The sequence below is a fragment of the Cyanistes caeruleus genome, chromosome 2 (assembly GCF_971803275.1).
Source record: "Cyanistes caeruleus chromosome 2, bCyaCae1.hap1.1, whole genome shotgun sequence".
NCBI classification, from domain to species: domain Eukaryota; kingdom Metazoa; phylum Chordata; class Aves; order Passeriformes; family Paridae; genus Cyanistes; species Cyanistes caeruleus.
Window position 1 is genome coordinate 32,485,098 of NC_141702.1, and position 16,771 is coordinate 32,501,868.

At 35.7% G+C, this 16,771-nt stretch overlaps 1 protein-coding gene across 1 annotated transcript in view; it reads right to left on the reverse strand.

Moving 5' to 3' along the window:
- PHIP (PHIP subunit of CUL4-Ring ligase complex) overlaps window positions 1-16,771 on the reverse strand; it is a 105,970-nt gene that overhangs the window by 44,815 nt on the left and 44,384 nt on the right. Inside the window, exons 16-17 of the mRNA XM_086876353.1 lie at window positions 7,799-7,927; window positions 2,631-2,856 (exon numbers count right to left, since the gene is read on the reverse strand). Of these exons, the coding sequence (XP_086732479.1) occupies window positions 2,631-2,856; window positions 7,799-7,927 (355 nt within the window). The remainder of the gene's footprint in view (window positions 1-2,630; window positions 2,857-7,798; window positions 7,928-16,771) is intronic.

Genomic DNA, 16,771 nt, shown 5'->3' on the forward strand with positions numbered 1-16,771 from the left:
AATGCAAGATTAGTCTGCTTCAAATGCATTAAAAAACACTTCATAAGCTTCAATGAAAGAGCTACATCAAGGTCTAACTGAATTAGAAAATAATTATCTATACTGTAGAACACCCAGCAGTAAAAATGTTTAATTGAGCTCCACATGGAAGCACCGATCACAGATCAAGTAGTAACGGTAATTTTCTTTGTTACGTAAAACAGCCAAGAAACCTCCTTGTGGGTAGTAGTTCTTGTGAATTGAAGATGGGAAACAGTGACTCCAAAGAAGTGATTACAAGGTGATAATGCTGTTTCTGAGCAGCAAGCAATATACACCACACTTAAGCATGAACAACACAAAACCTGTTTTCATACTTACAATGATCACAAAAAACAGTTAGAGAGGTACAGAGAAAAAAGACAAAGGTTACAGTACTGATTCAAAAAAGAAGTCAGACATCTCCACACAGAACAGTGAGATGGTGGAGTGGAATGGTGGGAAGCTTTAGCCAAGAGAAGCAGAACTTGCAAACTTTGTAATGAGGAGTAACAATGCTCAAAGAAACAAGAGATAGATATTATTTTTCCAGCATGATTCCAAAGAAATATAACAGTATAAACTGCACTTTTCAAGATCAAAGACTAGATATTAGAGTAATTGCACTGTGAAATGAAGAGCTTTGATTATGTGGCTGCACAGAAGCTGCTATTTCTTAACAGTATGCAGAAAAAAACTATAAATATTTAAGACAGTGCTCTCAGGCTTTAAAGGTTATTGAAGTCAACTTCCCTAAAGCAGCAGAATCTAGGAATAATGGAATGAGCTCGGGTATAACAACAGCTGGATGTTTTCTGACTCATATAAGTGAGACAGATTAATTTGTCGATCTTGTAAGCAGACATAGTGTCTACTGAGAACAACGGGAAATACTACTAATAAACCAAGAATGATCTTAAATAAGGAAACTGCTATCTAAACAAAAGGAATGTTTTTATGTATCTGGCCTGTGAGACAATGCCTTAGCAAGAAACAGCAAGTGGTTTCTTTTTAAATAAAATAATAAAGACACTTGTATATACTTGATTTTTTCAAAACATCTGGTTTAAAGGAGCTTCATGTTCTTCAAGGCAGTAAATCATGTATGACTATCTAAAGTCCCCCTACTCTTAGAAACTACAGAAAACTTAACATGAATGGTCACTGCTCTAAGTGAGATGCATCAAATCCCACAACAAAGCTTCAGAAAGAAATGGAACTGCCTTAGTGGAAGGGAACGTATAAAATATATTAATTCTGTTTAGGTCTGCATACAACCACATTGTTGCTATATTGCAAAAAGGTAAAAAACTGTCTTGTGTCTCTCCATCACCTGCCAAGCTGGTGGATAGCTCCCTGCTATTAAACAAAACGCTATGGACACCAACTTCCTATAAGCATTCATGTGTCATGCGGACAGACCACTAAATTTAATTTTATTGGGCCTGTGTGCAGAGCCTGACTTGTTTCAAGATATATTGAAGAACGCGCCCAGGACATTTTCAAATTTGGAGAATTTCACAATGCAATGGATACACACTTTAACTGTAACAATGAAGTAAAGTGTCATCCTTCCCTAAAAATCAAATTTTGTTTCAAAGACGCTAGCTAAGAAATTTACGTTCACCAGGAATATGATATTCTCCTTTTTACAGTTGCTTCTCAGGTAGCATTTCTTCCTGTAATTTCAGAGGAAACATGGAAATCCTCCCCTAAAAATATTTAAATATTCACTGTCCTACAATCCTGAGGTCTACAAATAAGGATGAAGAGATTTTTTTGTAAAAACACCTTCAGTTACCCCTTCCTGGAATGTCTGCCACACCACAGGCTTAAGTATCATGAACATATAAATTAAAATTTACAGTAACAGTCAGTTTTCACATATTTTCAAAAATACCCAAATAGTTAACAATGCTTATCTTGAAAACATTTAAAGCTACTTTCACCAGTCACTATTTGCTTAGTCATACTAATATCAAACTAGTGACACATAGTAAGTAAGCATTGTTTTTCCATCCCTACCCATGTGAAACACCTTTATGCAGTTTCCAACAGCCAGCCCTTGGCCCAATACTTGCATGCTCTTCTCATGTCATGTGCATGAGAATAAAACTTTCAAGAAACTTCCTAGATTTTATACTTTTATCAAGTGTTCAGTTCTTCAACCAAATCACCAAAGCTTAAAACTAATGACTGTCTTCAACTAAAGAGGAAGAGAATTTTGCTTCTTTCAGAGGTCTTCTTATTTTTCTGTTCTTGTAGGTGTTACCTTTTCTAACTGATCTGTGGAAGATCAGTCTATTTCATAGGTTTTCTAAAGCAGAAAATCTTATCCTAAAGAGACAACTGAGAGCTCATACAGCATAATACACTGCTCCAGTAATGAAACAAACTCTGAGCTAACTGGTGTTATATCATCACCTAGTGCCAACTTGATTGATGACAATACTGCAAATGAAATTGTCATAAGCAATCAATGCCGAAGACACAGTAATTCTTCCACACTACATGAACTACTATGCCCATAAATGAAGAAAAAGGACAAAGTGAAATTGTAGAACAACTGAAGGTAACTAGACTACTGTTCAGTGAAGTGAAATTTTCCATACCTGAAGAGGTCACTCCCATCTGAGGAATAAGCTGTTCCTCCCTGCAGTTCTCACGACCAGGAACTAGTCTTTGATACCTTGCAGGATGAGGGTTGCCATCCACATCAACCAAAAATGGGGGAGGCATAAGGTGTGGAGCCTGCTGTGTCTGTTCATCCAGGACAAAGTTGTTGGCATCACGGATAAGGGGCCGATAATCACTATGAAAGAACATCTGATCTGCTATCTGTAAACAAAGTCATTTTGTAATTTTTTTAAAGAACCTATTAGAAAAGCATATAGAAGAGAACTGCCAAAAGTATTTTTAACAGTGGTACTCATGGTCACTTTTGCAAAAAACAGGGCTGTAAGCTGATGTGTTAATTTCAGTTTAAAAGGGAAAATTCAATTACTCCATTATTATTTTATTTCAAAGTACTCTTTTCTGTATTACACTGCAAAGAGAACAATCCACATGTTTGAGGGTGGGAAGCATGTAAAGAATAAGGGAATGGGGTAACATTTAACTACTCGAAGACATCTGACCAAATAAAACATTAATGTATTAGTTTATAAATTTTCTTCTGTAGTCTGAACACATGAATAAATTTTCTGATAAAAAATTGTGACTTATGAGATATGGTGCAGGCAGAAGACTAGGAAAAGTATTTATTACATCAGGGCATTGTCAAATATTTTAACACCATCAAAATATATATATCCTTACTATATTGCTAGATATCAGAAAAATATTCAATCAATAAAATAAAGCCAAGATAAAAATTGAATTTTCCTCTAAATTTTCTTTTTTATTTCTGTCCACCTGCTCCTAATTTATTATAGATGACCTTCCACAGACCCTCAAGACTGAAGAATTTTTTGTCCAAATAAATATAAAAAGATGTATGCTCGATCCCTCACTGGCACATGTATCTAAGTATTGTGCAATAAGAAAGATATTGAAGCACAGGAGAAAAGAAAAAGTGAATAGAAGAGAGGCTGATGCATATCCTACACAACCCAAGACCACCTACTGGCAAGCAAACCCTGCGGCAGCTCACTCATGTACTCAGTTGAACTAGGAACAAGTGAAAATCAAATCATAAAATCATCATTCACACAAATTAATATTTCCAGTCCAGTATAAAAACAATTAAGTTATTGACTGAATGCATAGAAATCTCAAAAAAAATCTTGTCTTTTGAGCATGGAGAGAAGAATGCCCAAGTTGTCATAGAACATCCCCTGATTTCTGAAGAGTATGTTCTATCATGACCAATCTGTAACACAGGCTCCAGTAACTTGCTGTGTAGTAAGGCAGAGATTATAGCAGCTACTCAGAGATCTGGTCTCTCAATGACAAATGTCTCCCATCCTGGGAGCAAGAAGACCAGGGAAAAAAGATGAAAACAGGCATTTGGCAATTACAGCATCAGAAAGTGCACCCACATTAAGAGGATTTACAAAGAAGAATTGGGAAAAAAATCATAGGAATCATGGGATCTAGACCTCAGAAAAACTCAGAAAAATAACCACAGGAAGAAACTGGAAAGATACAAAGAAATATGCAATGGAAAAGAATTCACCTCAGAGATTCAAAAGACTACTCTTACAAAATGCATATGGACAAGGTGATATCCCACTGCAGTAAAAAGCCAACAGGATGAAATCTTGCTGCCAGATTCTTTCTTAACAGAGGCTAAATGAGAAAGATAAAAGTGCTTTCATGTGTCTGACTGACAGAATCAAGGCCTGATTAACACCTTTATTTCTTCATCTCACAATAGCTCAATATGAGAGAGATATAGGTCTCCTAAGAGGACTTAAAATGTCTCTGAAAATCATAACAGAATATGCATTACTTACACCTAGTACAAGTCCTTCAGCTAAGTACTTCCCACACTGAGGAAAACAATGGCAAGGTCACACAATCTGTGAGTTTTATTATGTTGTGTCTTGGCTGTACAGGGTAGTCTGCATCCCAGGTTTTGTGTGCAAAGGGGAGACCCAGTCCTAGACTTCGTCTCAATTACACTTCTGTGTACCCTATATTGCAATCAAGCATAATAGAAAGAGTAAATAACAATTTTATACTCCATAAGATAACATGGCATTTCTTGGAGAACACAGGCTCAGAACAACTTTCAGGTAGAGAATATCCCTACTGGAATCCAGGAAAATTTCTTAATCTGAGAAAAATCAGAAGAATTAGATATTCCATCAGAAAACCAGCCAGAACTACTAACAATGAGACTTATTTGTTTATATACTGTTAGAGATCAAATTCATGACAATAAGATGATATCACGTCACCATTTGCATATGAGTCTTCTACTCATAACTTCACAAACCCAGCTTGGGAATGAGCACAAAAGCTTTCCACAAGGTCTGAGCTATTGTAGATAGATTCTCCTCCAATCACACATTCAGAATGCTCAGTTTCTCCAAATGGGCACAGTTACACAAAGAGGTTTTCCCCAGTACTGCATGAATCCATCATACACAAACTTCCAGCTAAGTACTGTGGCAGTCTACAGGAACAAATGCCTTAGAAAGCTCAGAGATCAGGCTCCCCAGGAGTGTGGTCATAGCACCAAGCCTTCCAGAGTTCAAAAGGCATTTGGACAATGCCCTCAGGCATATGATGTGCTTTGTGCAGAGCTAGGAGTTGGTCTCGATCCTAGTGGGTCTCTTCCAAATCAGAATATTCTATGATTTAAAATCAACAGAATAGCAGCTTACACTTTGGAACTGCCAAGCATTCCTGGACAAGTTTCCACCTAACCAAGAACTCCTGAAGTGCACATGCCCTGTTGACTCGGCTCAACACTGGTGATGACATACTCAGATTTCAGCTGAAATTGGCCCAAGGAACCCCAAACAAGAAGCAGCACACATATTTTTTTTTCATTTTCCCCCATAAAAGAATTACTTTACAAAAATATTTTTCATCAAAAAAACCACCCATAAAAAACCCCATAAACCCTAAACAAAAAACAAACACCCCACGCCATTCATCTTCATTGTGGCCAAGATCACACTGCGGGGGAAAGAAAGCCTAGGCACTGGTTCCAGTCAACTAGGAAATGTAAATACTATCTGAATATAATGTGAAAAAACAACATGTAGAAAAACAAGAGCTTGTTCTTGCAGTAGAGTTAACACTATCTCAGTTACAAATACTGTCAATTCAAAAATGCAGGAATACAGGACAGGTTACCATGCCTCTTTCTTCTGTAAAATTCATTTCCCCACAAAGATGGGAAACACTTTCAAGGCCAAAAAACACATATCTCACCAGATCACAGTCTGACAAGATGTCTGAACCCCTCCCCAGTATCTGGGGGGAGAAAGAGAGAAAAAAGCCACCATCTCCAGCACCTACCTACCTGTAGTTACATTTCCCATAAATCAGGTCAGACAAAAACGGAGGTGATGAAACCACACATGGAAGACACCAGACACTTCCAAGCTGAGTTTTCTGTGAGTGGAAGACTGAGATTAAAGTGGTAACAAATATAAAGTCCTATTTGCTCCCATTTCTTCTATGATCAAGAATGTCAAGAGTAACACCGGTACAGCAACAGCTGTAGATGATTATTTTAAATCATTCAATAAGTGAAAAATTTAAAATATCATGTTTTCTCAGGGGCTGCAGCAAAAATCCCAAGAGAGCCAAGGGTTTGTTGAATTCAAGCAGAGAAAAGCAACTGTATTCATTGTACAAACAGATTTAATCCCTCACAAGTAAATTCTCAAATGGCAGTATAAAGGAAAATTCTGATCTATCACAGCAAAGACCAAAAGACCCACAGTATCAATTTAATTTCCAGCATTTCAAAGTGGCAGAGAACTACATACTTCCAAAACAATTGGAGAGGAAAAGAAACCTGAAACAATCCGTGGACATGGAAAGAAAAATGTTCCTATTACAACAAGCTTTAAAGTTTGGAACAGCAAGAATCCTGAAACACAAAGAAAATGATCTGACAATCCTGATTTTTCTTGCTTGTTTTACTTATTTGTCTTATTTGGAATTGAAGGGGAAATGCATAGATGATAGTAATAACTGAGGGATCACAACAGCAGCTTAGTACTGAGCACTTCAAATCATAGTTGAGAAACAAGGAGAAAAAAATAGATCCCCAAATGCAAATCCTTCTGTAAGACTACAGAAAGAAATCCAGTAGCTTACAAGACAAAGACCAAAACTCCTTTTGCTCTCCATCCTTCAGGTCCCTCTGCACTGCTGTTTGCCAAAATGCTTTCAAAACTTGCCTGAGTCCAAAGATCCAAAGCGGGAGGCAAAATCCAAAAAAAAGCACTTCACCAACAGCATTCAAGTGCCAGCTACCAGAAGCAGAGATGAAAATGCAGCAGATAGACCTACTTAAATCTTATGAAAAGGGAGAAGAGGCACACCTAGTTTCTTTACTGTGTGGTAAAAGACAATCTTGTGGACATGCCAAACCCGTACGGTTCCCAGAGCATGTTCTTCCACAAAGGAAAAAAAATAACACCACATATCTTTATAGTCATGAGGGTCTGTGGCAGGACACCCACACTCAGAATGCACAATGCAGAGTATGACATTAGAATAAAGATATAATATTTTAATCATACTAATGGTGAAATATTTCTATGTAATGCACAAAGGCATCTATGATGGTACTTCATTAACAGACAAAATTGCATCACTAAAACATAGCATAGGTTTTATAAATAATTCTCTCAAAGGCTATTCAATATTTAAATACAGATATCAGGAATTAGTTCTATTACACACACATTTTTTGGGTCTTAGTTAGGAACCATAAAAAAATATTTCAAGTAAAATGTGTAACTACTATCAGTTCCACTGCAGCTTATTTCCATTACCCATGTGGATACATTAGTAGATATTAGTAGATATTAGTAACTTTGTCACTTAAGAGACTAGACTGGTTAATTTTGAATTCTGTTGTTAAATTACTATCGTTTTGAACTTCCCATGTAAGTAATTGTGTTTCCATAATTTAAAAAAAGACAGTGAAAGAAATCTCATTGTTAACAACAAGCATCCAAAACATCCCCTATTAATAGCTCAAAATTGTGTCAAGACATGCCCTCTTAAAATGAAGCTCTGAACAAAAGTTTGCACAAAAGCATTCAACACAAACAAACATTTTGATTTACATCTTGCACTGTACCTTGTCATATTTGCTACTGGAACCAAAGCCAAAAATCAGAAGGTGACCATGAGAATCAGTACATGCAAAATGCTGTCCATCAGGAGAGCACTTGCAGTCAAAAACTGCACCATGTCCTTGTCCTTCAATCTGAAATACATCAACATACAAAATAATTAACAGAAATTAATAATTTTCAATTATGATTCTCAAAACTGTGGTGCTGACATTGAATTTATTATAAAATCTGTATGACAGCATACTGCTATATGGAAGCTACTTTAAAACAAAGCTTACTTTTTTAGCTATTCACTTTCCAGTGAATTTTGTAATAATGCTCATGAAAGATTCCAAATTGATAGCAGTAGAAACTGACAGACTTTAATCCACAAAGCAGGCACAGTATAGGAAGTGAAAATAAAAGCTTCCCCTTGAACGTCCTGCTAATGAGCCTAACCAGAGAGCTGGGCCCAGTCCAGGGCTTAGTTACTACACCCTTTCCATCCTTCGCCTTCTTGCTAAGCTACCCCAGTAGCAGTGGCTGCTGAGGTATTCCACAACACCTGCCCCCTGGAAAACGCACTGACATAGACAACCCACATTACACAGCTTAGCAACTACCTGTTTCTGTAATTCCTACTCTTAATTTATTGGAGTGGGGAAGGAGTAAATTTGCGTAAAAACTCCACCTTTTATAGGAGAACTGCAAAGATTTTAAAAAAGGAATTTTTACCTGATACTCATTTTCTGTTTTCCAGTTCCATTAAGCCAGAACAAATGGGTTTTTGTTTTTCCCTGCAACCTGTCAATCAAGCAGAGGTGACCAATCACCACTCTGAATTTTCATGTCTTCAGCACCTCTTCAGAAAGCCCCTTTCTATTCTCCCCAGCAAAGCACTTTTGCATTTTCTTTAAAGAGACACCAAACAAAATTCTTTCCCTAACTGCAGCAGGCCTATATATAGTGCCAGGAAAGGGGAAAAAACAAAATAAAACAAAACAAAAACCAACAATATTCAGCCTTCAGACAGTAATGCTGTGCATTTCTGCAGCACCTTCCAGAGGCTATCAGCTTTATTTTAAAAAATTAATAAATCAAGCCTCAAAAATCCTGTGAGGTAGGTACTGTTTTCACTCCTACAGGCTGAGACAAAGACAAGAATTCTAAATCTTTTCCCCACAGTCTTACAACACATCCACACCCCTGCACATCCCCGCAGTGAGAGGCTGCTACATCTATTGCTTTCAGGTCTTTCTTACTACAGGTAATTTCCCTAACAGTCAAATGAGTTTCTGGACTAGTGAAAGAGAAACATAAAGCAATGCAAGTTTTACGTTCTATTTTGCCCATTATTCCAGAAGAAATGAACAGAATTATCTCACAGAAAGAGATGGAAAATTAAAACGGAACTTCAAGCGAGTGACACTAACATCACAACAGTCAGGAATGCAGAATTAATTTAGTCTAAGTGAGATCCAACTACCACAGCAAAGTTATAACTTGGAGCTGTTTTTTGCATATAGAAAGCTCACTGTATTAATGGGAGAGAGTTTGGATAAGCAGGTGGAAAGCAGACAGAATTTCACCACAAAAATAAGCTTTGCAGAAATACAGTTAAAAATTGGAAAAGAAATATTTTAGACATAGAGATTTCTGTTCCCTTACCTTTCCTCCAACAAAGCAAATATCAGTGTCAAGCTTCCTAATGTTCAAGTCCTTCATAAATAGAATTTCAGGGTTCAGCCTAACTTTTGAATACCTTCTGTTTTACAAGGTAAAAAACACATGTTGTGGGAAGAACAATTTGCTAACCATGGTGAGGGGAAAAATGAGAAACAGAAGGGAAAAAATCCAACTACTAAGATGATGGGGTTTTTAATCCTTTCCATCAAGAAATCGTTTGGATGGATAATTTTCAAGAAACCCCTGGAAATTAGAGTGTTAATTGAAAACCATTCCCTTCTTGAGTAAAGGAAATGAATAGTGTTCTACTATTTGCGGACAAGAACAGTGCAAATACTTTTAATCTAAACGTGCCCAGAATCTTTAAAAAGTGCTTTCAGAAAAGGCAACTCTAAGACCTTTCAGTACAACAATTCAAGTCTGAAGTACAAATACTTGGAAACAAAGATTCTTGTAAGGAAAAAAACTACTGTTGAGGATAACCTTCCAAGATATAATTACTATTCTAAATTAAAGAACAAAGTCAACCAGAATGTGCTACCCTGTCAAATTTTCTTTTCAATAAAGCAGTTTCAGGATTAGTAAGTGACAACTTACAACAGAATTTTTTCCATAATAAAGCTCACACACAGGAGCTAGGCATTTGAAACAGAAACTAAATGTTAAGTTACAAAAAGGGAAGCTGTAGTAAATCAGAGAAGTTGTTACTTTAGCAGGCTAGATAAAGAATTTCAGAAAGAAGGAAGCTGCCTTCTCCTCTCCATCCCTTTTAAACCAAAGATACAAGAATTACATATAGGCAGTATCCCAAGAAGATATAAAGTGCTTATTCTGTCTGGAACCTCCCCCTGCTGCAAATAAGGATAGCAATTGTGAAGGGAAGAGACTGTTCATGAGTACAAAAAAAAAGCACTGATTAATTAAGAGCTGTCACAGAATCACAAAATTGTTTGGGTTGGAAAAGACCCTTAAGATCACATAGTTCCAACCTCCTGCCATGGGCAGGGATACTTTCTAGACCAGGTTTCTCAGAGCTCTATCCAACCTGGCCTTGAACACTTTCAGGAGCACTAGGGAGCCCCCAGTTTCTCTTGGCATCCTGTTCCAGTGCTTCAACAGTAGTAGTCACTACTAAAGGCTGCGAAAAGTGAACGTGTTAAGACACTCCTGGTAGCAAAGCAAGTAGCAAGGATTTTTCAGCTCCAAACAGGGAAGAACCAGTGATGCTATACAATGAAGACCAAGTAAAGATTATTTTTTATCTCAGCTCCAAGAATTAGGAGTCCAGTTTGCCCATATTTTCACTAGCAAGGAAACATGTGGACCTTGGTATACCCTAAAGGAGGAATATGGATGAAATAAGAGAATGAAAAAGGGGAGCCTCTTTCCCTCTCAGTTTTGAGGAAAGCTTATCATTTGCCCCAAACCAGGGAGAATAGAGCTGACAAGCTTATACACAAAGCAACATCTTAAATACATAAAAATTATTTGTTGTATGAAAACAGAATAATAGCACCTACATAGTGAGCTCAGTAATAAATCTTTTTGACCTGTTGTCAATAGATAGTATGAGACAGCTAAACCTGACTTTTCAAGAAGACTATAAGACATGGGAGAAAAAGAAAGTAAAAAAAATTCAAGTAAGAGGAAAATTAATAAAGAATAAAGAGTACCAGAGAAATTTAAGAGACTTTGTTCAGAAAAATAACTAATTTTTTAATGCCAAGAAAATATAACTCATTCAACCTATACTTCAAAGCTAGATTTCAAAGGCATAATATGATATTTAAACTTGATTTAAATGATTGTGATTAGTAGGAGAAATGCAGAGTAGGTAAACTTTATAAAGAAAGGATAACAGTTACTGATTTTGGAAAGATAGAGCTAAAAGGATGTGATCACTAAAGTTCTCAAGTCAGGCCTTTCTGTTATTGACTAAAGAAAAAATAAGAGCCCTTTGATGGAATGAATATCAGGGAGTCATCCACTGAGAACAGATTTGGGACAGCATAAATTATATCAACTGAAGCAATTAAAATCCAACAGGACAAAATGCCACAGAGCATGAACCTAATAAGATTATTAGAAATAACTTACTAACACATTTACTGCCAGAAAAAGAGAATGAAACTCAGTCTGCATAAAATAACAGTACACATTTCTATAACATCTTCTAAGACAAGTCACCAGCAGTTTAAAAAAAAACTAAAAAAAGAAAACTGCAATTCTAAACCAGACCAGAAGTACATCCAGAAAAGAAAGTGTATACATGCTAATCAAATAAGACAATGCTAAGGACAAAATCTTCCAGAGCCGTACACATATTTTTTTGCTTCTAATATTCAAGATAAGTAAATTCTAAGAGTAACAGCTAGAGAGTCACCTACCATGATAACCAAAAAACAAAGAGAGATCAGCTTCTTTATATGAACACTAAGCAAAGGGGACTATTTTGCATGACTATACTAAAAGACCTTTAGAAGGAAGAGAAATGCTATACTAAAAGACCTTAAAGAGGATAGGAATTTCCCTACTTAAATGCATAGGAACAAATGAATATTAGTTAACAGCAACATTCAAACCTGAAAACTGGAAATAGGATTCTAATAATCAAAACAATGGTATACTAGGACAAATTTCTAACGTTAGCAAAAAAGCATCACTAATTGCTTTTAAATTTGTTATTAAAACCTCTTTTATAAGTGATGAAACTACATCATAACTGTTCAAGTCAAATCAGCCTCCAAGCATCTGGAAGTTCCTTTGCATGTTTGTGCTCTCCTTTGCTTTAAGGAACAATCTTCAACCACAGAATGCTTCCATAAGCCAAAAAGTATCTACAGACTTTCTGCAAAGTTAAAGGAGGTTGCTACTCATTTGCAGGAGTGGAAAAGCAGACTTACTTTTTAAGCCAGATTATAAAAATAAAAATTTTTGAAAATCAGCTGATCATCTACACTGGTTCCAGAGCAGTAACAAGAGATGAAATGGTAGGAAGATGACAAGAAGTAATTAAATTCAGAGTAACATACTTCCTAAAACTATTTCTGTCTTCCTACCTGCCAAGTCAATTATTCATTCAGGAATGCTGCATGTCTTGAAAGATAAATCTATCAGTTAAAATATCTGATAGGTCACCCACCCTGTGGATGCCCAAAGTTTTATAAAGGCTATATATATATAAATTAAATACAGCTGTTGTTGTTAAAGATTTTTCTTAATGTACATCCTGCAAACTCAGTACTGGCTTCTTCTATTTGAATTATTAGAGCATTATGCTGGTTTTGTTCTCCAGAGTCTGTTTCTCAAGATATGCTCTTATGTGCTATTCAAAGGTGGAACCTGTCAAAAGCTTCAAACCATTTCAGTAGGCCTGTAGATAAACTGATTCCAAATAAGGCATCCATAACCTTACTTAGGTCATTCTGTATTTCACATAACTATAAAATCTGACCTAAAAATACAATCCCACATAATTCCACTGAACTTGAAAGATTTTATGAAGGCCACAACTTAAGAAATACTGTTTTCACATCTCTAATTCCCATTGGAAATTACAATATGTTGTTCATATAAGCAAGAGATGTGCCTTTCAGACATTAGTAAAAAAATAAAAAAAAAAACACCTTGTGTGGCAGAAAATCCACACACAGAGCATTCTGCTGAGTTGTTCTAAATGGAACCTGATTTTTCACACTGTTCTTTTGACAGGGACTTCCAATTTTTTGGTATGTCATTTACCCTAAAACTAATCAAGTAGCTGCTAAAAAAAGACCTAGGTAGGCCTGATAGGTTTACTGTTTAAAGGAAAGGAAACAATGTTGTAAGTAATATGATAATGCTATTATGGCTTTAGAGTTTGCCAGTTTGCATTGGAAGCAAAAGTTGAATTAGAAAATAAGAAACCACATCACACAGATCAGTGGAAGAGCAGACTTCAGAAGATGGGGCAGGAAAAACATTAAGATACACAGACATAAGTAGCCATAGCATAGGAACTGCCTGTAATGAAGTGTCCACTTAAAGCTAAAAATAAAGGACAGCCAACAACTAGCTCTCTGAAGGAGCAAGAGCACACAGAAAAATCCAATTGCAACTCAGTAGTCTCTGCTTGATTGACAACTTGCAGGAAGAAACCCTTTTGACCTGAATCAGTTAATACCATAACACTGACAGTAAATTCTAAACAAAACAAGGATTAAACTGCACTAAAACATTTAAACAGTCATTAACAGGGAATGCATGTGTCCAAATTCACAAAAACTAGACATCATCGCCATTATGAAATACATGCCTATTACGACCTCCATGGGGTTTCTAATATTTTTGACTGATTTATATAAAAACATAAAACGTGAAAAGAGGGCAGAGAGACTGGGCAAGAAGACAACCAACACATCGCTGCATCCAGACAGTCTGATTCTTCAACTGTACTACATACCCTCCATTAATAGGATTAAAAAAACACCCTCGACAATTTCCATTGTAGAAATCAGGAAAATTCTTGTTGTTTGCTTCAACTTGACCTTTTTATCAAGGTCAAGTTCTGTACGTGATGATTTTTGTCACTGCTTATGCTAATAGCTCCAAATCAATATAAAACACATCTAAAGCTCTCAAAAGCTAAGAAAGTGTTTCTATTAAAATTTTTCAAAAGATACATTGTTTAAAAGTTGGAAAAAATGTATAAGCTTAAAAAAGAATCATGTAATGTAACTACCATACATCCTAGAAATGTAATAAAGGACTTGGAAAGAAACGCATGGAACCAGGAATAGCACCAGACAACTTTACATTAGACAATCAATTAGCTACAGACTTGGGGACAAAACACTTGGACATTATTTTCAGCCATCTTATTCCTTAATTTCTGTGTAGCCATAACTTTCCACCTTAACATCAGCATGTGAGATGATTTCAAGGTTGAGGTTTTTTGGGGATTATGTGTTTTGGTTGTTTTTTTAATATATAATATATATTTAATATATAATGCAGAAAATGTATCTGAATTTACACACATTTACTTGTATCTGTCTTTGAAAAGGTACATATTCACCATGGTAACTTCACGTAGTGAATGTAAAACAAAATGAGCATGAATGTACTCACTTGCTTCAAAGCTTTCTCACTGGATGCATGGCAATACACATTTTCAGTTTCAAAAACAAGTTTAATTCTTTATATACAATTATTGCTTTGTTAAATTATGTATCACCCCATTTCCTGATTTTATGCCAGCATATCTAAGTATAATCTGTTTCACTACTACATCACTGGAATAAAAGAAGCATTTAGCAAGATACAGCTATAATCATCACATAACCAGTTAAGCATGACCTTACAAGGTAGGTTAGTATCTGCTTGCTGATTCTGCTGCCCCAATTGTTTTCAAAGGTAATCAAATGAAATAAAGGAATTTCAGAGATCACCTTCAAAACAGCCCTATCAAATCCACTCTTTGCTTCTTCCGACCAAGATTTCTCAACAAAGAAGCAACCTGAAAAAGAAAACTACAGTCCAATACAAGTCAGGGTTTTTTTTCTTTACTATAGCACAGTTTTAAGAGCTTGGGTCTTAACTTCAAGATTGGCCAGAAAATCAAGAGAACCAAAAATAATTTTGTGAGTATTCATAAACAAGGTATATTCTCTCAATCACATGAAAGCATTCTTCACTGTATAAGAAGTTAGAATGCAGTCAAATGAAAGCTACTACAGCAGAGCTAAAAGTACAGAAGGTTTTAATGAGCAGTCCTGCACCATTCCAAGATCCTTCCAACAGACCTTTTCTTCTAAGCAACTTTTGCTGTGGTAACTGTTAGAAATATAGTCATGTTGTAACCCTTTAAAAGAAAACCGGTGCCAGAGTCTTATCTTCTCAAGTAAATACACAGAGATCTCCCAAAAGTAAAACTTTTGTTCTTCACAAACAGTATTTCAGAAATAACCAGACGTAACACTACAGCATTTCAAAAACATCTAGCAAATTTCATTTACACAACTGTCTCACTTACATACCTGACATTGATGTACAGAGCTTAAAAATTTAATTTACAATTAATTCATTTTTAAAGTACCAAAATATAACTATTTTTCTCTAAAAAATATTATAGTGCTGAGAGAGGCATTATGCATGTTTGAACATAAACAAGCTGTGGTAAATTTTCCCCTCTGGGGTATTTTGTCTTGAATTTGTGGTAAAATAATTACATTATGTCAGTCATACTAAATACCTGGTCTTCATGTCTTGCTAAGAAATCCTGACCAGCTCTCTCAAGCACAGCTCAGTATTTTCACCTTCCTGAAAACAAGCACTGAAATATCAAAATTGAGACTACATTAGCAAAGCCAACCCAAACTATGAGTCAAGTTGGTGAGCCAGGGTAAGACATTCAAATTTTACAATTCTATAGTTGAAAGTAGTAGATGTTCTTATTTTGTAATTCTTCAGCTAAAAAGCTTGCAGAGTCATTAGCAATTTCACCCTGCTGCAAAGACGAGCTTCTTTTTATTTGGTTTGGGTTTTTTGTTGGCTTGCATTTTTTTTTCCTAAGGATTATTAACTTCTGCAGTAATTTCCTGACTCCAGCCAGGAAGATAAGCAAAAAATCAGTCCTCCAAGTTTGTTAGCTCTGATAAGGTAGCTTATACGTGTTGCACTATATGTTCAACAAGGGTTTAAGTTCTTTAAAGGGTTTTTCAGTACTAAGAATACAGTCGTTAAAGAGAATGACTACATTTAAGTTTGGTTGTGGCAAAATAATGCCAAGTCATATAACTTTATCTTGCTGAAAGGATCCATAACTATTTACATAAGGTTCCAGTTAGATGTTCTTTCAACTTTTCAGAAATATAAGTTCCCCCCACCATTTCTCTTTTACCTGTCATGATTTTAATTCAGAAGAAAAAAATTCCAAAAAATAAATATATCTTTGCTAATGCAGTTAAATGCAGACTTCATCCTAAAATTTTAAGTAATTTGCTCCTTGGCTGACAATTTTAAATTAAGTTGGACAAAAAATTGCTGCTAAATTTGTATGAAAATTGCAACTGCAAAACTTTAACTTATTGGAAAACCGTCACTTTTCAATTCAGCTGCTTATATTGTACCTGCTTCAGTGTATGTTTTTGGACACATATGGGAAAAAAACTATGCTCATCACACTAACCAAGTCTTTGAATAAGCTGTTAAACCTTTTTTTTTAAAAAAACCCACAAGTATATAAATCCTACTTTGTTTTAAAAATGTTCATATTTCATAATCTGTTGAAAACTAAACCATATTGTAAAGAACACATGCAAATCACAACA